The sequence below is a fragment of the Diceros bicornis genome, chromosome 12, assembly GCF_020826845.1.
Source record: "Diceros bicornis minor isolate mBicDic1 chromosome 12, mDicBic1.mat.cur, whole genome shotgun sequence".
Taxonomy (NCBI): domain Eukaryota; kingdom Metazoa; phylum Chordata; class Mammalia; order Perissodactyla; family Rhinocerotidae; genus Diceros; species Diceros bicornis.
Window position 1 is genome coordinate 20,652,693 of NC_080751.1, and position 27,262 is coordinate 20,679,954.

The window sequence follows — 27,262 nt, forward strand, 5'->3', positions numbered from 1 at the left end:
CCTTAGTTCCCCTTCCTTGCATCACTGCCTGGAAACTCCCTCAAGGCAGTAAGCTGGGAAAATTGCAGGGCTCCATTTGTTTGTTTCCTAATTCTTAGGGATCACTTGCTTCATTGTCTGAGGTCCAATGTCTTAAAATTCACTTTTCCATGTAGTTTGTCTGTTTTTGATTTGGTTGTTTCAGCAGAAAGTGTACATTTAGTCTTTGTTATTCTATCTTGGCTAGAAATGGAAGTTATAGCTAACTTTTAAGAAATTACCACTTCTTGAGCTTTTGTGTATTATCAAAGAAGAATATCTACAATTATCTGAAAAGACTATTACAATATTCCTTTTCTCAACTATATACCTGTGTGAGATTGGACTTTTTTCATATACTTTAACCATATACTTTAACAACATATTGTAACAAATTAAAAGCAGAATACCACTATTCTATATAGTGTGCATCTAACCAGAAATCTTAATTTTATTACCTGGATTAGAGTTTTACTAGCAGCTTGAGGTAAGCCATTACATCTTGGACTAGGCAATTATGTTCTCCTCAATAGATTTAAAACCAGAACACCCAGAAGTTACTAAAATAGTGAAGTAAAATGACATTTTAAATAGCTATACATTCTATATATTTCTCTATTTTTTTGTTTAATAATTGAATGAAAAACAAAGGCGACCTCTATGTGGATTCATATAATCAATACCCACCCACTCACATACACATAAAGTACAGGAGTCATCTGTAACAGCAATTGCGATTGGAAAAAAAATTCTTCTGAGCCATAAAATTAAGCTATAGAATTCTAGTGAGTTTTTTGGCACACATGCCTGAAATGCTACAATTCTTTCCTGTACATACAGATAATTTCCATGGACCTCTGGTTTTTACTTCAGTTTCCCTATTTGGAAAATGGTGGTAAAAGCATTATTTATGATTGTTTTGAGAAATAAATGAGTTATTGTAAATTTCTTAAAACCATTCATGGTAAATAAAATATTCAGCAACTGTTATGTAAGTTTAGCAATTATAATTTCTTTTCAACCCTGTTGGCTAATAGCCGATGCACTTTAAAGTATACACATCTGAAATCTACCCATAGACATACTCATTTATGAAGTTTAAGGGAAGGCACAGGAGACAAGTTTGTCATTCTGTTTTTGAGTTCCACAAGTGATTTTGATCACCACGTCCCAGCAAGAATTGAAAACCACGGTCAGACTTCAGATACATTATCACTTACACTAATCAGTGTTAGGCTAAATTTAAACTGTTCTTAGAAACATTTTCCAATCCTGAAGCTCAAAGAATCAGAGTCAGATTACTTCCAGTGTGGCAAGGAAGAATCTCTGCCACCAGAATCTGTCTAAATTCATTTAACATTTAATAAGTAACCACTAAATATCAGTAACAGGTAGACAGAGATAAGTAAGGCACCTCTATTCTCAGGTACCTAAATGTTAGTAATAGAGTATAATGATACAAGCAGTATTTCCCAAGGTGTGGTACATGCCTGTATACCACTGACTGTGTCTGTAATATGCAACCCAAGTTTTCCTGGGATCAGGGTTGTTATGTCTGCAGCAAGAAAGAGTAATGAAAGACAGGCTCTACTTTGCTAGACTTTCTTGCAATAATGGCATTATTAGCTTCAGTTCTTCTGTAGCCAGCCTGAGATGCATAAACAGCAGCAGAGCTTAAACTGGAATAGAACTGCCAGGCCTACCAGTTGCCACTCCCCTGTGTGGAAACAGATTCCACAGACTGGAAAGAGACAAGCCAGAGAAACTATCTACACAGGCTCTGCATGCTCATTCATGGGCCACTCAACCCCTACTGTTTCCAACAACAACAAAAGGAAGAAGAATTAGGATAGCAAAGTAGAGTGTGAACAGCAGGTGTAACCCTAGAAACCCAATTATATTCAGGTTCAGATATGCTGGGCCACTACTCCACCCACCATTCATAAGTACTATAAAGTATCCTTTTAAAGAGAAAGAGGTCACTTTAAGAAAACTATTAAGTAAATAGTAGTATATGCTATATGAGAAATAGCAAAATTATGAAAGAGATGCAAAATGAGAAGTTTTAGAAATATTACTAGAATACATATACAACCGAATAACACATAAGGCTTTACAGAATTGCCCCAGGAAACATACAAGAATAAGTACCATCATAATCAGAGAGAAGAAATCAATTCCAGTGAGGATGGTCAGGTACGAGTTTCAGAGAAACTGAGACTTATTAGGCTGAGTCTTAATGAATGGACAGAACAGGCTAAAAACACTCTGGAAGAAGTAAGTGGCAGGTAGGGAAGAGCTTAAGCAAAGGTAGAGATACCCAAAGGATAGTAAGAACACAGTGAACTCACTTTAGAAAAAGATAAAGATTCTCAGTTCTTCATTTTCTTACATATAAAACTTACCTATATTTATTTAGGTTCTTTATTATCTATTCTTAGACAAATAATAAAGGTTGCCTAGAATGTGTTATTTCACTGTATATATGAATATACAATTTTCAAAATGATCTATCTCCATATAGCAATACTTTAAAATACATTTAATTATTTTGATATTATCATAGCTCTAAGACACCTGAATAGCGGTGAACACCCTAATAGGTATTTCACATCTGCAATTTCATCAGGTCTCCTAAAGCCATTTGGGATGAATAAAGCATTCTTACTGCCCTTATGCGCTCTGCTTAGATGTTTACTTCTGGCTTAGCAAATTCCAAACAGGCAAAAAAAAAGTAATAGGAAGAACAAATTTGTCAAGCCAGTAAATTAATCAAGGTAAAATTACATAGTTATAGGAAAACTGAAAATAGAAGATTCTCATTTTTATATCCTGGAATATTTAATTCTTTAATATAAGAAACAATGAGCATTATTATTAAACAGTCCTTAATGTACTTTTAGTTACTTTTTAGTTTTATACTATAAAATAATTAATACTCCCACAAACAAATTATTTTATGTGCTAATTAATACCGAGGCAAATGGTACAACTGTCAAAGTATCCATTAGAATGAAAAAAATCATCCTAATCCCAGCACAGCTTTAACTTGCCTTATGACTTTCAGAATAACAGTATTCATTTCTCACCTATGCAAGAAAGAAGCTGGACCAGATGATATCTAAAGTTTCTCACAGGTCTAAATGTTATTGAAGTTACATTACTTATATAGCCAATCCACTTTCTTTTTTCTAAACTAAATTTCTCAAATCAGCATCTTCCCTAAAAATGGTGGAAAGTTTCCCAAATGTATCAGGTTTTAGAGAATTAAAATTCAAATATATTTGAGACTAGGAACCAAAACAGTAATTTCCTTACAAATAAATTGAAGTACTTTATTTCCTACCAACTATGTTCCTAAGAATATGGAAGTATTAACTAAAATTTAGAAATGTATAAAAACTTTAAGGAACAGTTATTAAAAGTAAAACTATAAATTTTATATTAGGAAAAGACTTATTACAAGAAAAAATTAAGTATATTACCTATTTTTTGATGATCCTCTGTCACAATATTTAAAAATGTAACGACTTTCCTCTGTATAATTCTACTACATAATTGCTAACTTTCCTGAATTTCCAAAACTTACATGCAATTACTTTCACATATATCTCCAAGGAAAGGTTTCATTGACAATTGCAAACACTGATTTATTAAATAAAGTAGAAGTCCACGCTTTATAATGCAGCATTAAATTTCTCACAGAGAAATTAAGAAAAAATATTTCCTATCATAGATAGTTATCAACTGTCTTTGTTAAGTCCTCCAAGTAGTATTTCGTTAAAGAAATCAAGTTAAGTAGGAGTTGCCTTTAGAGATGATGCCTGTGCTTTGGCCATTCTTCGAACCAGTGCTTCTTGTCTTTTTCTCTGAATTTCTTCAGGAGAATACTTTCTATTTTTCTCTTCTTCCTCTAAAAATTAAACAAAATATAAATATTAGTTTTATAAAGTCATTCTGAATGTCAGTTTTAATTTTTACTTTTTTATTACCCAGACTTGCCACACTGCTTTGGCTATTAAATCACACTAAACTACTCAATATAAGATGCCAAGTACAGACATAATGCTCTAGGCCAAAAAGAAATCTAATTAAATTAGAGTGATAGAGTGAAATCCATCATGTCAATACATGTGTAACTTACTGTCAGACATTATAGTTTTATTTGGAGCACACATTTTACATAAACATTAGAAAATTATTTCAAATAGAATATCTGAATAAAATCTTCAATTTGAATGTTTTAATATATAAAAATGTGAAGCATTCTGATAATATTCTTATGTAGCACACTTTAGTGTATACTTTAGATAAACATACTGTAAAATAAACAATACGTTTTAAATTAAACAAATGAAAATAAGAAACTTCTATTTTAATAACACATCTAATTCTACTTCTGCCAAAATACCGAATTCTAATAAAATGAATTTAACTTCAGTTAAGTCATGTCACTTTCAGCTAAAATATTAGATTATCCATATAATGCTAGTAAGACTCAAACTTTAAAATTAGCAAACCTATTGTCTCATTTCGATGTTGTTTTAAAATTAAGACTATCACCTCAATACATATTTAAGTGATCCTGTATTGGTAAAACTGTTTATGTTGTAAAAATCTGCCTTTCAGAGAAGTAAATAAGAACTCGTAGTACTGTCAGCAGAGAAATATTATTTACACTAACATCTAGACAAATGTATAGAATTTATTTGTCATAAGACATTTCTCTTCTTAACTAAGGGAGATAATTGCCCAAAAATATCATCTGTCTCCCCTTCCTTACTTGGTATAATCAGAAATGAGAGCTGGTGTTCAGGGTAAGAGAGATATAATTCAAATAAACTCTCCAGATTATTCTGATACCATTTATTTCCTAAACTAATTATCTCACAGACTGTAGCTATTTTTTCTTAGAGAAAGATAACGACAGGATACTTCATTATTAGCTTGACTAATTATCTAATACTTTAGGCTCAAAGCTGAGAAACACAAGAAACTCAGAATACACACAAACACAGTTTATATTCAATTGACCATAAGTTTGGAAGAAAAACAGGTTAATAATCCACGATGGCAGAAAAGAACATAGCTCCCTAAAATTGGCCTTACAATTGGCTTGGTGATATTCTAGAAAATAACTTGCAATGATATAATAAAGTCACACCATGAAAATCTGATTTAAGGAGAGTCATCCACTTCTCCCATCAGCCTTTCCTTTAACTCAATCTGCAATAAAAATACATGGCAAAGTCTCAAACTACTGTAAGGTATAAAGCAAGAGTTGCTCTTCTTAATCTTTATCCTAAAGCAAGGGTCAGCAAATTTTTTTTTTCTGTAAAGGGCCAGAAAGTAAATATGTTAACCTTTGGGGTCATATGCTCTCTCATAGCAACTGCTCAACTCTGTCACTGTAGCATAAAAACAGCCCCAAACGATACATAAACAAATGATACGGTTGCATTAAAATAAAACATTGTTTATGGACAATGAAAATTGAATTCCATATAATTTTCAAAAGTCATGAAATATTATTCTTTTGATTTTTTCAGCCATGTAAAATGTGAAAACCATCTTAGCATGCTGGCTATACAAAAAACAGGCAATAGGCTGGATCTGGACAGGCCATGGTCTGCCAAACCCTGCCTTAAAGCTATGAGGTAGCTAAATGGGTTTTGTTTCAAAGACATTCCCTGGAGAGCAGCTTGCTACATACCAATGTAGCAAGCATGCAGAGCATGCAGAAATTTACGTAAAGGGACATTCACTGGAGGATTGTTTGTCATGCAAAAAACTGCAACCAAACTAAACTTCTATCAATAGAGAAGCAGTTAAATAAATTATGGTACATCCATATAATGACATACTATGTAGTCATTAAAAGGCCTGAAGCAAAACTATATGTACTAACAGGAAAAGAGAGCTATAATATATTAAGTGAAGATAAAACCAATTTGCCAAATAATGGGTATATAGTGTATAATTCCATCTTTTAAATAAATCTATTGGTATACACACACACATTTTTATATGCACAGAAAATACAATATGATGTATTCCAAACTGTTAACAGTGGCTTCCCTTGAGGAATGGCTGTGGGAAAGGAGAAAGAGAGGACTTAACTTTTTACTTCAAGTTAATCTATGTTGTTTTCCTTCTTTCTTTTTAAACAACCAGCATATTACTGTTATAAGTTACAAAAAAAAAAAGGGAGAGGTCACTTAAATAGGAAAGTTGTAGCAGTAATGCCAATAGAAGCATCATCTAGAATCTAAATATTAAACAATAATCTAATGTTAAAAGAAACTAAAAACTCCCTCACCATATTAACATTGATCTACATAATAGATAAGAATCCTAATGTTAGCCCCAAGTGAGGGAGACTGATTAAGAAAATCTATAATGACAAGCTAGCATAGTAAATGCTATAACAGAAGTTAGCACTTGGTATTGGAGAAACCCAGAGAAAGTGAATCTAAATCATTTGGGGTGGTTAGAAACACATTGTGTTTTAAAGGACAAATGAAAAATGGTCAGGCAGATTTGGTGTATGCATGTGGGGGCACTATATTTCTGGTGAAGGAAACAGAGTCTGCAAAGGCACGAGGCTGTGAGAAATTACTGGGCATGAGAAGCATAAGTAGTTATGCCAGACACACTCCCTTTTAAAAAATATTACAGTATCACTGAATAACAGACTTTTCACATTATATTGCATAATAATGTTCATTCAAATATTTATTAAATATCTTCTAACTGGCAGATGCTCTGGTAGGCTTAGGTATTCACTGAAAGACAGACAATAATCAGTATTTAATTGCAAATTGTAATAAAAGAAATGAAGGAAATAAGGGAGATGATGGAAAATAACAAAGAAAAGACCTACTTATAGACTATTCAAGGAAGGCCTCTACGAGAGGGTAATACTTAAACTGAGACCTAAGGATAAACAAACAGCAACCAAAGGGTTGGAGTGAGGGGTCAAATGTCGGGAAGAAGCAGTTATAGTTGGGAATAGCATAGTCCAAGCTTCTGAACTAAGAAAGAATCTGTTCTGTTTGAGAAACTGAAACACAGCTGGTGTAGCTGAAGCTTAGTAGGTAAGGGAAAAAAGAGGACAGGCAGGTTAAGGAGAGATAATCCAGGGCCTTGTAGATCACAGTGTAAAGTTAGGGTTTTATTTGAAATATGATGGGCAGCCATTGAAGGCTGTGGTTAAGCACTGAAATGCCATGTTTGCCTATTTGTTTTTAAAAGATTATTCTGCTATTTGGAAGCCAGAATTGAAAGGGGACAGGTAAAAGAACTGCAGTAGTCACGTCAAAAGTGTTGGCTTGGATAAGAGTGGTAGCAGTAGAGACTGAGAAAAGTGGACAGGTTTTTTTTGTGTGTGTGTGAGGAAGATTGGCCCTGAGCTAACATCTGCCAATCCTCTTTTTTTTTTTTTTGCTGAGGAAGATTGGCCCTGGGCTAACATCCATGCCCATCTCCCTCTACTTTATATGGGACACGGCCACAGCATGGCTTGACAAGCGGTGCCTTGGTGCACGTCCAGGATCTGAACCGGAGAACCCCAGGCCGCCGCAGCGGAGCACGCGCACTTAACCACTTGCGCCACTGGGCCAGCCCTGAAAAATGGAGTTTTGTGATATATTTTTTGAGGTAAAAACCATTGAACTCGTTGACAGAAAGGAGAATTGGGGAAAAGAGGAATTGGAAGAATCAAAGATGACAGGTTGTACTGTGTAAGTAAATTATAATTCTAACCATCACAACTAATGGTTTCATATCAGATATTATAGTAGCAAAAGAGTTTAATTAGAATACTCTATATTTTCAAATATTGTTCACCTCAATATTCTGCTAAACACAGGAGTAAGATTATTCAAGTTTTAAAACACTGAGATATTTAGTAAATACACACAATCTCACACAGCAATACATATATCTAAAAGTATGATTTTCTAGGAAATAGAAAACATTCAACAAATATTTATTGAGTGCCTACTATATGCTAGTCACTGCATTAAACATTGGGGAGGAATTCAATGCAGTCTTTTGAAAACATAAATCACCCACTCTTTGTATATTCCAGCATAACTATTTGTAAGAATCACTTTAAGAATTCTAGTTAAACATCACAGAATAGCATTTACCTTATATGTTACACAAATTCAATACAACAAATAACTAGTTAGGCTACTTTCCAATATACTTCTTAAAGAAAACTATTTCGTACATACCTTTTGAAGGTTGTTTCAAAGACTCAGAAAGTTTCACCAAAGATTGTTGTGGAACAGCCTTCCCACATAACGGGGTAACAGGAGTGTTATTTTTTTCCAAACTTTGTGTGATTTTGGTATCAGAAATACTTCCTGTTACACAATTTTGATTAAACTGGGAAAAAATCTGAGAATTTTTCACCTTTGCAAACGTATACTTAGAAAATCTAACTGTTCTGTTAAGGTCCCTCTGTGCTTCATCTGTTACGGTCCTATGGGATGGATGCTTAGTACTCACGTTCTTCTTATAAGTAGCAGTTTCTGTACTCATATGATCTGAACTCACAGTGAAACTTGAACTTCCTGTAAGAACTGATTTGGAACCATTTACTTGTATTGGAATATCAGTGTTATTCCAAGAGACATGCAGATTATTGACCTGACAATTTGAGTTCTTAGGGTATATAGTCAAATTTGTTGTAGCACCTAGAAAACTTGGAGAATTTCCACAAATTTCCCCTTTCTCCATCTTCATTGATTTATTTATTTGTGAGTTATTTGTCAACGAAGACGTATGCACTGAAACGCTATTCGTATTCAAATGTTTACACTGCATCAACTGACTTCTTTGTTTAGATGTAGTGAACATGTTTTTGGCTCCATATGTGGAACTATTATGGATCTCAGGTATTCTTTCTGATGTCTTGCTGTCTTTTCTAATGTCTTGTTGCTGAGTTAGTCTTTCAATATCATCACATGCTTGGTATAATAAATCATCATCTACATCATCTGCTTCCCAGGCATTCTCCAATTGATGACATGCTTTAGCAATTTCATTGGCAAATGATGGATCACTCCAATCATCAAAGAAAGAATCTAACTTGGATGCATTAGTCTGATCTGGGTTATGAACACTGGTTTCATTGCCCAAAGTTTCAGAGCCAAAAGGATCTATATTAGCAGGTGCTTTAAAAGACTGATTAAAAATGGACTTATTTCTTTGTTCATTAGAATATCCTGTGTTCAAAGACTTTTTTTCAGAAGCATTTACATTAGAAGTATATTTAGTATGAATATCTTCCTTTACTTTTGTCAGATTAAATGCAACTGCACAACCTTGAATTTTGTCTTGAACAACAATTTTATTTAAAGATTTCTCAAATTTCATTTTATTTCCAGTGGATGGTAATTTGTTTGGTTTACCACTTGGATTTGGTGAAAATCTGTATTTTCCAGCATCTGTTAATTCACTGTTATGTGTCTCTGAAGGAAGATCTTGTAAAATTTTTGAATCTCTGAACCTAGCATCTAGGCTTGTATTAGTTCTCGACTTACTTTTATCATTTTTACTGCTAAAGGTACAAATTCCCTTTTGATCAGTAACTTGGGCTGTTTTAGAAGCAGGGAAAAGTTCAGACATTTTGACATTTTGCATAACAAAAGGTTCATTACTTAGTAAGTTTTCCCAATCATCCTCAAACTCACTGGTGGTAAATGCATCAATGTGCTTATTAAAAGCTTCTGGTTCCTTAGTACTGGAAATCATACAGGATTTTGTCATTCCTGGAGTATCTACTTGACAAGAAAGTGATCCTGGGTTATTATTTGGCAGTTTTTCAGTGACCAGAGTTTCGTTAGTAATGATTTTCTCCTCTTTCAGAGCACTTTTCTCTCCAATTGTGGTATTACTGATGTTCAAAAAAGCATCTGACAGATCTTGACTTATCTGTCCACTACATTTCTGAGTAGAACCATCAAAAATGGCATTAAAAGCTGCTTCAGCATTTTGGTCAAATGGCTTCTGACTGCTATTTTGATCATTTACCACAGGTATCTTGGTGTTTTCTTTCACTGGCTTCCTTATTATAGCATCATCAATTTTAAGAACTCTATCATGTAACAACTGCATTTGTACATTATCTTCATAATTATTTAAAGTCTCTGTTTCTGAAATTGTCTGGATAAAATCATGATTTCTCTTGTTTTGCTCTTGAATCTCATCTAGCTCTTCCATATTTTTATCAAATTGCTTAGCCAACTTCATAAGTTCTTCCTCTCGATTTTGTGTTTTTAACCTATTAAACAAATATTTTAAAAGTTATAACTAAGAAAAGTTCTGAGTCATTACAAATATTCAATTGGTATTTAACAGATTTTAATACATTAAAACTTGAAAATTTTAACACTTACATTATAATTATTTTAAGTCCAAAATTTTACATGTCAAAACTAAGGAAAAAAATTTGTAACCATTGTGGTATATTCACAAAACCAAAACAGATTATTAAAAATATTTACTTCACTGAATGTCAGAAAAGCTGAAAAGTTTGAACTTACTTTGTGCAGCTGATTTTTGCTCTTGATTTTCCTTTTGCAACATTAGGAGTACAAGGAATGGCAGCTGCACCAATCCACATGCCCAGCATGGAGTTTGCTGTTGGTTTTTCATCCTTTGCCAGAAAGGGAAAAAAGAGGTATAAAAGTAAAAGTATCAAAAAAAAGAAAAAGAAAAAGAAAAGTTTAATTAAGTTGAATTATTTTCCTAAGGCAACAAATTCTGGTAAGGTGATGGTTACTAAACAAACTCCAAAACAATGAGAAGTTGAAGGATGGCAATAATAAATTGCAAGAAATGATTCATTTATGTTTCAGGGAATGAAAACATTCAAAATTGGGAATTTCTTACTTTCAAAAAGTTTTAAGAATTTAATTAATTAACAAATGCATATTTAATAGTAAAAGCACATATTTTTATCAAAAGAAAACTGATCAGCTTATTTCGGTTGTCATAAGATATTCATAAAAATAAACATTAGTATCAGAAACTGTGTAGCAGAAATCATCGAATTAAGAATAAAGAGGGATACATATGGAATTCTTTCTGTATTACCTGATTCTCCAGATTTTCCCTATGCCCATTATAATCATTATCTAACGTTGGACAATCCACGTTGACCTGAATTGAGAACACTCAGATAGAATTAAGGTCAGGCCTGAGTTAGAGATAACTGCAATGTCAGAACTGATGCTAAGAATAAGGCAAGGATAAGAACAAAAATGAGTACTGAAAGCAGAAAAGAAGTTTAACTAGTACAAAGGAGAGGAAAAAGCCATTTTAGTCCTGGATATTTTTGCTCTGCTTTTCAGTCACTTGATATGCAAAAAATTAGAGAATGAGTTTATGCATTAGTTACAAACCAAAGTAATAGGTTACCATTTTCTACTCTATTTTTATAATACTTAGAATGAACATAAATAACTATCACATGAGGTAAAACTAATCTTTTCACTAGATTATAGGTTACGTGAAGGCAAGGACTATTCTCATGATGGTTCAGCATCTAGCAAAATGCTGGGCATAAAGATGTCAGTTCACGTTTATTTACTAGAAGGTTTAGGTGAAAAGATCTCTACAACTTGGTACTTTAAAATCCTTAATCAACAAAGCAGTTTTCTTAGATGTCCAGTTGAATCTAGTAGATTTTAGGTTTGCAAAGTACTCAAGTAAATCAATAATTTCACTTTCAGATTCAATATATATTTTCCTTTTTATTTCAACAACAATCTTGAATTTAGGCAAAATAACATTCTTAATGATTTAATTATGGACTTTCTGTCCTTTTACCAAGTAATTTTAAATTCATTCAATTTTTAGAGAATAAAAGTATGACAACTTTATCAAATTTTACATATATATATGCGTCCTATATATGTGTTATATTTTAAAAATTTCTTCATTAATAATTACGTAATTTATTGATTCCCAACTACAATCGAAGTGCTGTATAAGGTATCTAAACACACTATTTCATTTAATCCTAAAGAGTATACTGTAAGGAGTTGTATAAAAATGATGGAAAAACATATACCAGCTTCAAAAAACAACACTGTATAAAAAGTATCCCTAAAGAAAGTGGAATGACTATCCAATTAAAACCAAAGTGCATATTTAAAAAAGAATGCCATCCCTGAAAATATTAAGGTGACAATTATTTGAGGAGGATAACTCACTTAAAAATAAACATGAATATGTCATTCTGAGAACACGACAAGCTTTAAAAAAGACCTCAAAACTACCGAAGATTTATATGCTTTAAAAGTGCTCAGTTGAAAAGAGTAACATTTGAAAGCAACTAATTTCACTGTATTTATTCTTATACACAAGTTACCACTTGCATACTGTTGACATTTCTTTATGTGAGCTGTTATTTCTAGTCCACTTAGGTAAAAGGGCCAATAATTTACTCAACTATCTTTTTATCACTATTTAGGCTGGCGAGCCCAAACACATTTTATTATGCTTCTTTCATGTGAAACCCACAATTAATGAAGATCTATTGTTAACTTATGAAGTAGTATTATGGCATAAATGCTATTTAACTAATGAACTGTATGTAAAATGAGTTTCTATGACATGCCAAACATGGAATGTAGAGCTAGTAGCAACAGAGTTGTTTTGACTGTGCTAATTGTAATTTCAGATATTTTATAGCCACTAAAAAAACCTTTATTTCCTGCATCCTCCACCTGGATGACGGTGATTCCATGTAACCACATTTTGGGCCAGTGCCATCAACTGTTTGCAGTCAACATATAGTCACTATCCAAGGACATGTCAAGGAAAAATACCATACTTCGTACAGAGAAGACACTAAGCAAAAATTGGATGTTTCTGGATTTAAATGTTGTTAAATAAGAACAAGGGAGAGGAAAGGAAAGAGGTTCAGAACAGAGGTTGACTTAAATTTACATTTCTATTTCACTCAAGCAGTACAAGAACTGAAAGAAACTTTTGAAAATGGTTCTATTACAGCAAATAATTTAACTATCATAATTAATTTTAACATAACCTAACATTTATAGCGCTCTATAGTTTACAAAGCACTTTTATCTAATTGAATCCTCATCATAATCCAATGAAGAGATCAAGACAAGTAATAACTCTGTTTACAGCTGAATGAACTGAAGTTCTGAGAGATTGACTTGCTTAGGGTCACCCAACACTGGTGGCTGACTGAGAACCAACTCCAAATCCAAAGTTCTTTCCACTTTTCTAAGTGTTTCTTGATGATCTTATAAGTCAACAAGTATTAAGAAGAGCAGTTTCAATGGGGAAAAGGTGTGCTATAGACAGTAAACAAATACCAATCACAAACAACTTAAAAGTATAGGGCCGGCCCGGCAGCGCAAGCGGTTAAGTGCGCGCGCTCCGCTGCGGCGGCCCGGGGTTCGCTGGTTCGGATCCCGGGCGCGCACCGACGCACTGCTTGGTAAGCCATGCTGTGGCGGCGTCCCATATAAAGTGGAGGAAGATAGGCACCGATGTTAGCCCAGGGCCGTCTTCCTCAGCAAAAAAAAAAAAGAGGAGGATTGGCGGATGTTAGCTCAGGGCTGATCTCCTCATAAAAAAAAAAAAAAAAAAAAAAAGTATAAATTTTTATTATTATATTAGTAACTTGAAAAATGATGCCATATATTATTAAACAACATAAATACAAAATAAGCACAAAGCTCTAGTCCAAAAATCATCACTAAAAAAATTACGATATATGCTTAGGAAAATATATATTACCAATTACACATTATGTACTTTTTTTCAAAACATGCATTTCAGTAGTAAAAAAGGCAAAAGTAATCATTGCTGCTCTATCTTTGGAAAATAAAATTGTAAAAGACAAAACATTTTTCATACGAATGAACTATACAGGGACTTAGGGGCATATTTTTCACTGTTTTAAATTAAACTATAAAACTAGTGATATTTACCTGAGGAGCAATACGATTAACAATATGTGAGATCTCATCACTATCTGTGGTGTAAATCTGTTTTTTTCTTCCTTTACCTAAGGAAACAAAGACATTTCTATTAATTGTAAACAAAAAAACTTAATTTTTAAAAATAGCAGTCACTTCTTAGAAAAAAATTAAATTAGCACAGCTTAGATCAGTATGCACTCTGACGTTACGTGCCTATTACAGCAATACAATCACACAAGATTCTCAAAAAACACCTGTGTTATAAAAGTTCCTGATTTCCTGACTGAAATTCTATAGTTAAATCCTAATCATATATCAAATATTTACCCAGATAAAAAGGTTAATAACCAATTACCTAACTGTTTTGTCATTGGAGAATTTTGATCCCAAAAGATATCATTCTGTCCATCTGGATCGTTAGGAGAACTGAAGGTAGATGATAATAAATCCATTTTCAGCAATCTCTTTGGTGTTTCATACCTTTCTACATAAAATAAAATTGAAATAACAATTGTTGCATTTTAAAGCATTACTTCATAATACCCTCATGTCAAATAATAGCTTAGACTACATTACTTTTTTTGTGTGTGAGGAAGACTGGCTCTGAGCTAACATCTGTTGCCAATCCTCCTCATTTTGCTGAGGGAGATTAGCTCTGAGCTAACATCGGTGCCCATTTTCCTCTATTTTGTATGTGGGATGCCTCCACAGCACGGCTTCATAAGCGGTGGTAGGTCTGCGCCCCAGAACCAACCCACCAACCCTGGGCCGCCAAAGCAGAGTACGCTAACTTACCCACTATGCAACCAGGCCGGCCCCATAGACTAGATTACTTTTATAGTCCACTTATAAAACTCTCCCAGAGATGATTATATTACTTTAACCACAACTGAAATGTTTGCTTCACATAAAAAATCCTTGTACTACTTCACAAATTTAACATTGTAAATAGCAAGTATTTCAAGATAATCTAGTAACTATGAATCTATAGTACTGTATAACCCAGTCACTCTCTTCATTACCACTGGAACTTGGAGGCTTTGGTATAGGCAGATTTCAAAAATCAGAAGGATCCCAACAGAAACTTCAGAAAAGTCAAGTTTAGCCCCCTTTCACCAACTCTATCCAACTTATAACAATTTCTTTAAAAAGCTTACTAATTAGTAGTAACCCATTTCTTGGGAAGTTTAGTCTAGCATCACTTTTAAATTTCTGCAAAGATTTGTTTCTGTTCATTCCAGAATTGCTTTATGGGAGTAAACTAAACTAAGGTGACAAACGCTGTATTTTAAAAACACGCTCTAGGAAAGAGCTTTTCTAAGAGTTTTCAGTTCCTACGGAATTTATTAGAAATTTTGTTAAAACAGAACACCAAAAATTGATCAGAATGAAATGTTCAGGAGCCCTTAGTTTCCCACTTTGAGGAACTTCCGGTTTATCCATCACGAGGTGAGACATCACCAAGGATATGAGGCCACAGATTAGCTGCAGCTTTTCATACGGCCCCTTCTCTAAAGCAAGTCGGGGCAGAAAGTTTAAGGGGCAATAAATCCCCAGAGAATAGGCTAACGGCATCAGGTCTATCAGATAGTTCTCGCTCGGCACTGCCACTGACTGGAGGCGCAGCCCAGAAATGAGCCGCGCTCCCGCCAACAGGTAAACCACACGACCCATGCCTGTGGCAGGGGCGACAAACGGGTGGTCGAGCCGAAGGGGCAATGCTCAAACTCGGGGACGAAAGCCGTGGGGGAGTGGTGTCGGGTTATTTTTGGACTCAGGAGGGGAGAAGCCGCGGGATAAAGAACACTTCAGACTCCACCCCCCCTCCCCGCCCCGCAGGCTGCAAGCGGGGCTGTGGGGCTGCAGCCCCAAAGCCCAGAGCCCGCACTGCCGACGTCTCACCCTCGGGGTTACTTTTACTGCACGAAGCGGCTGCTGGAGGCTGCTCTTGCTGCGGCAGGGGCCGGGAAGGCCCCTCTGCGACCCGGCGGAGCCCCGAGCCGCGGGACGCCCTCAGCCGCCTCTTCCCTGGCTCGACCACAGAGGTGCATTCCTCAGCCGCCGCCGCCGCCTTCAGCGGCGTGTTCTTCAGGCCAGGGCTGTCCCCATGTTTCCTTCGCCGACTCATTGCATATGACCCCCTCCACCAGCCGCTTCTCCTTTCACATTTTGCCACAGGCAGATGGGTAAGGCAATGGAACTACCAGCGGCACTCCGCGCCAACGGCCGCCGCCATTTTGGCTGATGGGGCGCTTCTAAGAGGCGGCCGCTGATTGGCTACTTCCGGGCGAGGGGTGGGGCGGTCAGGGGGCCGGCGGCGCGCTTGCGCAGCCCGCGCCGGAGCCTGCTGTGCTCTGCTCAGGCTCTTCTGGGTTGGAAGTGATGGTAAGGGCTACAAGTGTAGCCACCGTAGCCGGGAGTGAGAGTATGTGAGGTGGGTTGAATCCATTGGCGTCTTTTTTTTGAGTTTACAGTTAGAATTACACTTTCCTCAGATTCAGATTATTGTGAGTTTTAGTATTTTCAAGAAGAGGAAATAAGAGATATAGATTAGGGAAGAAGAAATAAAACTATTTTTCATAGATATGTGCATAGAAAAATCCTCAAATAGGAAAAAGTATTAAATTCATTTAACAGAGTTGCTGATACGATGTCAACATTCAAAGATCAATTGTGTTTCAATAGATTAGTAACGAATATAACATTGACATTTTAAAGAAATGTGATTTATAATAGCATACAAGATAACAAATAACTAGGAATGAATTTAACCAAAGATTGCAACACCCCTACAGAGAGAATTATGAAATATTTTTGAAAGAAATTGAAGACCTAAATAAATGGAAGATTATACTATGTTCATGGATTGCCAGACTCAATATTGTTACAATGTCAGTTCTTCCCAAATTGATCTATAGATTCAATGCAAATCCATTCAAAATCTCTGTAGGGGTGTGTGTGTGTGTGTGTGTGTGAGTGAGATATGACAAGTTTATTTTAAAATGTACATGGAAATGCAAAGGGCTAAAAATATCCAAGAAACTCTTGAAGATCTCTTTTTGAATAATAAAATTGGATATCTACCAGGTATCAAGACTTATAAAGTTATGTTAATTAAGATAACATGGCAATTGTGAAAGTGTAGACAAACAGATGAATGAAACAAAATAGACAGCTCAGAAACAGACCTTGACATAAGTGGACCCTTGATTTAAGACAAAGATTACGCTCCTGAGCAGTGGGAAAAGGGCTTTTTGATAATAAATACTGCTTGGTCAGTTTGATATTCACATGGAAAAAGAAACCTCTACCTCAAACCACATCCTCAAATCAAGTGCAAATTGATTATATATTTAATTGTGAAAGATAAGTAACATTCTAGAAGATGATAGGAATTGTCTTCATGACAGAAAATGAATTTTAAATTGAAAAAAAGATCACCATCTATAAAGAAAATAATTATAAATCTGACTACACTAAATTGATAACTTGAGAATATATAACGTCTGTCCATCCAAAGACAACATTAAAGAGAATGAAAAGCAGGGCACAGATTGGAAGAAGAAATTTACAAGATGCAAAATTAAGGGCCCATATATAAAATATATGGAGAACTGGTATAAATCAGTAAGAAAATGATTGACCACCAATGAGAAAAATGAGTCAGATAACTTTAGCAGCCTCTCCGAAAGAAAATCTAAATGATCAACAAACTTGTATAAAAGTGCTCAACAGCATTTGTAATGAGGAAAATGAAAATTAAAACCACAATGTGGTACTCCTCTACACCTATCAGAATGGCTAAAATTTAAAAAGACTGACAACAGGGGTATCAAGGAAGTAAACCAGCGATGAGACCACAGCCCCAGCCAAACACCTGGACTGCAGCCTGTGAGAGACCCAGAGCCAGAGGACCCACCAATGAGAATTATCACATTCTGCTGGTGAGAGCATAACTTTGTACAACCACTTTGGAAAACAGTTTTTGATCCAGCAATCGCACTCCTAGGAATATAACCACTGGAAAGGCATGGACTTGTGCATCAAGATACATTTTATAAAAATGCTTTTAGCAGTAAAATTCAAAATTACTCCAAACTGGAAACAAACAAAATACCCTTCAAAAGTAGAGTGGGTAAATATGTCGAGCTAAATTTGCTCAACAAAATGCTACATAATAATGAAAATGAAAAACTACAGCTCCTTGCAATATGTGGAAAAATCTCATAAAGTTGAGCAAAGAGGCCAGACTCCCCTTCCTTCCCACTCCTTTCTCCCCAAGCATACTATATAATTCAATTTACATAAATTCTAACAGGCAAAATTAATCTTACTGTATAGGAATGTAAGCTTACATGATGAAATTATCAAGATCAAGGAAGTGATAACCATAAAAGTCAGGATAATGGTTACTTTGGCCAGGGGAGAAGGGACAAGGATTAGAGGGGGACGAGGGAGGGGAGCATCTGATGCGTTTGCTTTGTCCCTTGTCTTGTTCTAGTTGTTAATTTTGTGATAATTCATTGAGCTGAACATGTTTTGTGTACTTTTCTCTATACAGGTTATATTTGTCAATAAAAATGTTATAAAATTTTAATGTAAGGCAAAAAGTCTCTGTTTCCACTGAGAAACTGATAGATATTTTTTCTTTGTAATTTACTCTGTTTTCCTTCTTCAGTTTGGCTGCCAGGAATCCTAGAACTAAATTTCAGGTTCTGTTCTAGCAATTATGTAAACCATTGTGACCAAATAATTCCTTTCTTTTTTCTCAGTCCTTGACTTTCTACTACTATTTCCCTTGCCATGACTGTTTTTGATCTACATATTCTAAAATCATTATTTAGTTTTATATATTTATAATTGGATATGACTGCTTGGGAGGTCACATCTCTTAAAATTCAAATTAACTACTTCAACCTCCAGTTATCTAAATTAATAGGAATATTGTTATTTCTCTCCGAGATCTCTCCTACCTCTTGACTGACCGAGAATCCCAGAAACAGCAAAAAAAAAAGTCAAATGTCCACTATAACACTTTATTAAATAGATGGCATCATAGCTATCCAAAAGACTTAATTTACCCTAAAAAATACCTAACTCACACTTAGAAAATAGTTAAAGTAGTTTAAAGAATTTAATAATGCCTATAGGAGTGATAACCATGTGGTAATCCTTTAAAGCATATTAATACTGTGAAATAAAATAACAATGAATAATTTCCCGTAACTGTCCAGATTCTATAGTGCCCATGTAACCCTTGTAAAAAGGAACAGCTCGGGCCCAATGAGCAGACGTGTTGTTACCTTAGCACACCCAGGATGGCTGTAATCTGTAGTCATTATGTGGTAGGAAACAGTCATAAGTTTTAGCTTGAAAGTTACTTAATTCACACAATCTGTTACAGTTCTAAATGTATTTCAAATTTAATGTACTTCCTGAGTATAACTCCTGAAATAAGTACAGTGCAATTAACTGCTTGAGAAAATGTTTTAATAAATAAAAGGTAAGTCTTATAGACATTTGAATGCAATATTGATTCAAAACACCAAAACAGCATTTCTAAGCATTTGAATAATATGTGCATATAAGTCAGTTTTAATACAACTAAAAACTTTTTAAGAAACCAGAGTTAAACTCTTACTTGCTGTACTTGCAGAAATTATCCATAAGCTTGATGGTGATTATTAAGCAAAAATTAAGACTTTGAGAGTCTGTTGCTAAGGAGCTTTTTTGTGAAGTGATTGCCTTGTCACTTCGTTACAATGATAGTATCTGCTGGATCAACGGCTAATTGTGAGGTCTTTATTTCAAGAAAAAAATATAAGAATCATAATGTGCTATTATGTAGTGCAGTGTATGTACTGAGCCTGCCCCAGCTCGGAATCTATCAGGATACAATTGACAGAATCTGAACAGGTTACAAAATGAGTAGAGAATTCTTTTACTGTCTTGTTACCCTGTTTCTTGAGATACCCCAAAATGCACCTGGATGAGTCCTGGGCCCATTTTTCCTCAGTCCTGACCTACTACCACTTATAACTAAAATCACCTACCATGCCTATCCTTCTCCTGAGGGACCTGCTCCGTCAAGAGCCTCTGCTGCCTAGATGACTTTGGTCCCACCACGTGGCCCCAATCAGGTAAAACTGCTTGGCATAGAGGTGGGCGCCTAACTTTGGGAACCAATCCATAGGCTGACTGTGTGCTTCTGAGTGTCACAGAAAGATACATTGAGACAATCGTGTTTCCTCTTGGAGATTTGAAGTAACCACTTGCTAGAGCACCTTGTGCAAAACCATGGGGGGCCAGAAACTATGAGGAAGCTTGAAGATAGTGGAACAGAAAGAAGCAGCAGTGTTACCTGACAGAGGACCGTTGGAATGAACATCTCTGGATTCCAGATACCTGGAAACAAACAACCATTCAGCCCCAGTGTCCCTGAGGACAGGTTCTATTGAAATTCCAGTCATTTCCTTTTCTCTTTCAATGCAAGCCTTTACAGTAAACTTAATTTTCTTGAGCTAGTTAATGACAGTTAGTCTGTATTCATTATATCCACAAAAGCTGAACTAAAACAATGCTTGGGATCAAAGGTTATAGACTAATTGTTTATTAATTTTTATTAGAAGGCATGGATTGGGAACAGAGAAGTGCCAGCTGCAGAATGCTTTTATTTTAAATGCTGTTTGCAAAGCATGATACCAAAGCCATTCTTAAGCAGAAGATGGTTGTTAAACTTTGGCAAAATCATACTTAATCAGAAATGATTTGAGTTTTTTTTTTTTTTTTTTTTGGTAAGGAAGATCAGCCCTGAGCTAACATCCATGCCAATCCTCCTCTTTTTGCTGAGGAAGACTGGCCCTGTGCTAACATCCGTGCACATCTTCCTCCAGTTTATGTGGGACGCTGCCACAGCATGGCCTGACAAGCGGTGTGTCAGTGCGTGCCCGGGATCTGAACCCCAGGCCGCCAGCAGCAGAGCGCGTGCACTTAACCACTACACCACAGGGCCGGCCCCTTGAGTAGTTTTTTATAATAAGTAAAAGGAGTATTATTTTGAAAAGTTCAAAATAGAATATAATAGAACCCCTTTGAAAGATGAGTTGGGAGCTAAAATATTTTAATGATTCATTTGAACCTGAGAAAAATTATAGTGGGCGCTGGCTATCATCTGAAATCACATTTGTCTTTTGTTTTTACTTTTCTTGGCTCGCTATTTTTATAAAAACCTGAAAGTTTAGAAAATATGGACTGTATTTGGTTGCTTTTCCAGCCCATACTCCAGGATGACATTTCAACCTCTGTTTTACCAGTGTCCTTAATTTCCTCTTCTTCTCAACCTGCCAATACACTTGCTCTGCTGGCCTCAAACTTTGGATCCATCACGCCACCTGCTTTCTCAGCTCCTACACCTGAGCTATTGAGTATGTTGGAGAGGTTCCCAACTGCACTACCATGAACCTATAGTCACCAGGTGAGCTTTCAATGGCACATGACAAAGTGTCACTGCTCAGCAAGGCTCATGCTTCCATCCTCCAAAATAGAGATTTCAAATTTCTACAACTTTCTATATAAGAATAGATACCATGAGAGAAATGAAGAGTTTAATTACTAAGAATAGGCTTATGATAACTCTTACATAAAATTTCATAATGGAATAAATCAGGTTTGTAATGTTTTAGCAATCACTCCATAGTACTAAATATATTTCCTGAAATCTTCCCCACAATCAAGATAATGAAAATATCCATCACCCCTAGAACTTTTCTTGTGCCCCTTTATATTACTTTGGTTTGTAACATGTAAGTTTATGTAATTTACTTTCGATTAATGGCTTTGTTTAACAATCAGCTCACAAAATTCCCAAAAATTTAACAATCGGCTCTTAAGAGATAGTCTGAGCTAGCTATAGCACATCACTGATTTCTTCCCTCTCATTCTCCTTTCTCCAGTTTAAGTAACCTCAATTTCTTCAACATTTCCTCATCTTAGCTATTTTACAACCTTTTATCAATTTTGAGCCTCTCAATTCAGTGATTAAGCTCAGAACTGGACCTAGAGAGTCCTACACTATAGGTTACCAGCTTAAAAATGAACCCAAGCTGTAAATGTTAAAGGAAAAGAAACCTGGGGCAATTCACCAGGGCTGGGAAATTAGAAGGTTGGTGGGAAAGGGCACTACCCTTAGGATGGGACCCTTTCTAACTAAGTGACCCTTGGGAGATCAGTCTGTGGATGCTGATGGGAGGAATGAAGCAGGGCAGGTTACTCAGTTCTGGAGCGGGCATATTTTTTGCACAGCATGCTTTCTGCAGGCACCACTTAGCAGTACCACTAATTGAATTCAACCCCACTGATCATTTCAGGTACCAGCCCGCATTGGGCCTATATCTACGCAGGAATAATGGCTGTGGGTGTCATAGAGGTAATTTGAAAAGACGTTTTTCTCTACAGCTTTAAGTGAAACCTTGGGGAAAAAAATCCAAGCAGCCCCAAAATGTCTTATTCAGGGTTAATAACTTTCTTTTCCCTGACCGTAATGGAATCTAGTCATCATATATGTGTTTTTGCTTTTATGAATACCAGGACGATGACCTGATTTTAAAGATTGCCTGTGACTCTTCTTCAAGCAGCAGGATCCAGATCATTTACTCTGTCACCATAATTTAAAAAACTCCTAGGCCGGCCCTGTGGCTTGGTGGTTAAGTGCGCGAGCTGCGATGCTGGCGGCCCGGGTTCGGATCCCGGGTGCGCATCGAGGCACCACTTCTCCATCCATCCTGAGGCCGAGTCCCACATACAGCAACTAGAAGGGTGTGCAGCTATGACATACAACTATCTACTGGGGCTTTGGGGGGAAAAAATAAAAATAAATAAAAATTAAAAAAAAAAAAAAAAAACTCCTAAACTCTACCTGAGACTATTACAAATTTCTTTATTTTGTGGTAAAAATAGTCGACTTGAATTTTTTACAACTGTTAGTAATGTTTAGGTTAGCCTTGCCAAATGCATGCTTAGAGATGCTTGAAGTGTCCTAGATGCAAAAGGTTTTTTTGATGAATGGCTATGCTTACAGAATACTCTGACCAGAGCTGAAAATGGCTTTTGATTGTTTAGGAGTGAAATTACAGCATTTAAAACGTTAGAATTTTAAATAACATTTTAGTCAATTTGAATGTGAAAGAATAGACAGAAAAGAAGTTAGTTAAGTTGCAAAATCTATATTACGAAACTAACTCTACCATATCAATTCAGTTCCCAGTGTAAGAAAATTTTTCTTTCAACAGGGCTTTTCCTGTGTTTCGGACTACTGGAAAAGTATGATTTGTGTGTTTCATATGAATGTAATGGACTCTTTTGGCTTTGGTGTAGTATCAGTAGTCTGGGTAACAGTGCTGGGGAAAACTGGGCCCTGAGGGTTGTCATCTCGTTGGCAAGAAATGTATGGAAAGCACAGGTAAGTTTACTCTGCTGTTCAACTGTTTTCCTAAGCCTGTTACCATGGCTTCTAAGCGCGTCAACAGGCAGCCCCTTTACCTGCTACTCTTCACATTTCCAAACCCTCCTTGTCCTCTACGTCCTCACTATTCAAAATCTAGCATGAGGAAGCACAACCTGCTTGTCACCTGGGAACTTGTTAGAAATGCAGAACGTGGAGCCTGTCCCAGACCTGCGGATTCAGAATCTGCATAGCTACAAGATCCCCATTCATTCAGGACCACAGGAAAGTTCGAGAGATGATCATCTGCAGGGACTTTCCCTAATAATTTGGCCCACAATGATTAATGCCTCTTTTCTCTGAACTCCCACCTTACCTTTAGTCCATTCTATGTTATTTGGCTCTTGATTATATAATCCCATGTTTCTCACTAATTCTTGGACATATGCAAATCTCATTTCCCTGACAATATTGTGTCCTTCTAGACCAGGGGTTGGCAAAATTCTGTAAAAGGCCACATGGTAAATATTTTAGGCTTTGCAGGCCACATACTGTGTCAGCTGCATATTCTTTTTGGGTTTGTTTACTCTTTAAAAATGTAAAAATTTGGGACTGGCCCCATGGCGTAGTGGTTAAGTTCACGCCCTCCACTTCCGTGGCCCAGGGTTCATGAGTTCAGATTCCGGGTCCAGACCTATGCACTGCTTATCAAGCCATGCTGTGGCAGGCATCCCACACATAAAATAGAGGAAGATGGGCACAGATCGTAGCTCAGGGCCAATCTTCTTCAGGAAAAAGAGGAGGATTGGCAATGGAGGTTATCTTAGGGCTAATCTTCCTGATCAGAAAAAAAAAAAAAAAAGAAAAGTAAAAACCATTTCAGGTGGAGAACCATACCAAAACATGCCCCAGGTTACATTTAGTTCGTGGGCAGTAGATTACCCACTGCTGCCCTAGATGGCAGGGCCAGGGTTTGCTGGGCTCTTGGTACAGTACTTATGGAGGTCTACAATCAATGTTTATTATTCAATGGTTTGTTAAAGTCATTTCATATTCCCTTCTGCCTTATGTTCTAAAACATTTTGAGGTAAGGTCTGGGAAACGTTATGAAAAATTATTCTAATACTAATAAAAAAATAACATACTTTAGAAAGAAGCTATTAATCAGAATGGAAGATTTCAAATAACCTCATATATAGTTTTTCTTTTCTTATGGATGGCAAGACATAAAAGCAAACCATGAGTCCCCACTTGGTAAAAGAATGCAATCATAATCCTTAATTTTTCATTAAGACCATACTCATAAAGAAGTGTTGCTATTCATTTCAGCTCAAGATAGGTACATCAAGAGCAAAAAGAATAAAGCTAATATGCCACAGGAGTTAGTTAAAAATTTTTTATGGCAATATCTATTTTGTGACTTGACCATAGTATTATTCTTTAGTCTCTAAGTGCTTACTAGATTGCAGCTTAACATTATTATGAGCCATCCCTTGTATTTAAGGTATATATTCATCGAGATTAGTTCTTTGATTGCATTAATACTTAAAGAATTAAAACAGTATTCGCAAGAGAGGAATGAAAAAATGTTCTAGGAAAAGCGGCAACATAACACATATCTCTCTCTCTCTCTCTCTCTCTCTCTCTCTCACACACACACACACACACACACACACACACGCACACACAAGCATGCTGACTTGTGTTACTGCTCCAGGCAATGTCGGGGAAAGAAATGGGTTTTCTGTGTAGGCTGATATTTTGTGGACTTTTTTTTTTTTTTGACCCTTATAAGAAATGTAATAAGCTTATTTCAAGACCAGAAAAAAAATGTAGTTTTCCTAGTAGGAAGGACCAAAATACATTACTGTTACATAGCCTGTAGATTGTTTCTTTCCTTGGTATCAAAAGAACTGGCCTGAGTTTGAAGTTCTGAATTTAATTAAGGCTATGCAGAATGTATTTAAATTTGTGAAAACATTTGCTATTAATATGATAAATCATTTTTATTAAGACATTGTTCATCTATAGAGGAAGAGAGTACATAATATTCAAGATTTAAAAGTAGATTATTTGTGTTTATATCTTTTTAAGCTTAGGTTTTGCTTGATACGGAAGGTTTTGCTTGATTCACAAGAAGAGGGCCTTTAATTTACAAATATTTTAAGAATAGTTAACAGCTAATCTACAAAAAATCAATAAAAATACCATTATTTTTGTTTGCCTCCCCCACAATATTTTTTTCATTTTTCCACTGAAGGTTTTCCAAATTTTATTTTATTTCCATGTATTTTTTCCTCTCTGGCGTTATTTTTAATAATCTAAGAACTGGCTGGGAGGGTCCTTGCTAAGCCCATTCTTAGTTCTGGTTATGCTTTGTAAGAGACGTTTACATTTGTAAAGGAAATCTCCATTTGTAAAGATATCTTCTTCCCTGTACCAGGAAGAAGAGGGAGATAGCCTTACCTAGAAACTTATCAGAACAGAAGGTGGGGACTTAAATCTGCATGATAAACTTACCTATTGTTAACTGTGCTGTTTCGACAATGTGATATCTGACTCCTACTAGGTTCCTATAGATGACATCTCTCTGGAGCCTGGGTCACCATGGTAATGGGTGTTTGAGCTATTTTTTTCGGGAATTGGAACCCCTTGTCTACTTCAGGCCAGTTGAGACCACCAACCCATCAACTGGGCTCACGTAGACATATGTCTGATAAGCGATTTTTTGGCATCGGGAGGTTAAAGCTCCACCCTCAGGGCATGCTGACACCACCATTCTGTGAACATGTGCGCTGGGAATAGGCGTGAAGCCTGACTATGCTCCACAGATCATCAATTACCTCATCTCTCTTCACCTCCAATCATTTCAGACTGGAGGTGAAGTGATTCACCTCCTACCCCATAAATAGCCCTGAGTCCCTATTTTCAGGGAAGTGGATTTGAGATTCATTCTCCTGTTTCCACACTTGGCTGCCTTATGATTAATAAACCTCCTCTCTCTCTGCAATCTTGTCACCTCGGTGATTGGCTTTCTGGGCAGCGGGCAAAAACAGACCTGGTGTGGTAACAAATGTATTGATAGTTTTATTTGTGACTTGTTTTCCTTCTTTTTGTGATTTCCACAACTCAAGGACCAAAAAAGCCACAAAAATTTTCTTTCAGGTATATATGAGTGTGTGTGTGTGTGTGTGTGTGTGTGTATGTACATACATATATAGAGAGATATAAAATCTTGAATCTATCTTAAATTCGATCTTATGTATAAAGGAAATGCCTAACTTAATTTTTTTTTTTTCCCTGAAAGGCTAGTGAATTTTCTTAGCATGCTCATCAGCAGAATATATTTTTAGTTAGAATTGCATTTGGCTTTTAGAGAGACCTGAAAGACAGTGGCTTAAGCCAGAGGGTTCTCAGACTTTTAAACAACATCAGAATCTCCTGGAGGGCTTGTTAAACCTAGGTTGTTGGGTCATTCCTCCAGAATCTTTGATTCAGTGGGTCTGGGGTAAGGTCCCAGGTGATGCTAATGCTGCTGGTCTAGGGACCACACTCAGAATGACTGTTTTAAGTGAATAAGGGATTGAGGAATATCAGTGGTAAGGGAATGATGGTCTAGAGCTAGGCTACCCAGGCTGGTACCTGGTTATGTGATAGGTACCTGGGAACCTAGCCTCCTTGAATTTTTCTGCTACTTAATCTTTAAATTGGGGCTTTAGGCTTCATGGTCCTGTGATAGCTCCTGCAGTTCCCTGTTCCCTCTAGGAAGATGAGGAACAGGCTCCACCTGGGCCTTCCCCTTCCCTTCCCCTACTCTTTTTGCTTCTCT

At 36.1% G+C, this 27,262-nt stretch overlaps 1 protein-coding gene across 3 annotated transcripts; it reads right to left on the minus strand.

Moving 5' to 3' along the window:
- Nucleotides 1–404: 404 nt before the first annotated feature.
- On the minus strand, nucleotides 405–16,236 carry ETAA1 (ETAA1 activator of ATR kinase). 3 transcript variants are annotated; one of them, XM_058551071.1, is made up of 6 exons: nucleotides 15,897–16,235; nucleotides 14,350–14,478; nucleotides 14,004–14,080; nucleotides 10,575–10,687; nucleotides 8,259–10,312; nucleotides 406–3,931 (listed from the first exon to the last, which is right to left on the minus strand). In XM_058551071.1, exons 1-6 carry the CDS (start codon nucleotides 16,120–16,122, stop codon nucleotides 3,813–3,815), a joined length of 2,718 nt encoding a protein of 905 aa, XP_058407054.1. In that variant the 5' UTR covers nucleotides 16,123–16,235; the 3' UTR covers nucleotides 406–3,812. The 3 variants fall into 3 exon arrangements, with proteins under 3 accessions (XP_058407057.1, XP_058407054.1, XP_058407055.1); XM_058551072.1 differs by lacking the exon at nucleotides 406–3,931 and adding an exon at nucleotides 5,756–6,108 and having other exon boundaries at nucleotides 15,897–16,236; XM_058551074.1 differs by lacking the exon at nucleotides 15,897–16,235 and having other exon boundaries at nucleotides 405–3,931; nucleotides 14,355–14,412.
- Nucleotides 16,237–27,262: the final 11,026 nt, after the last annotated feature.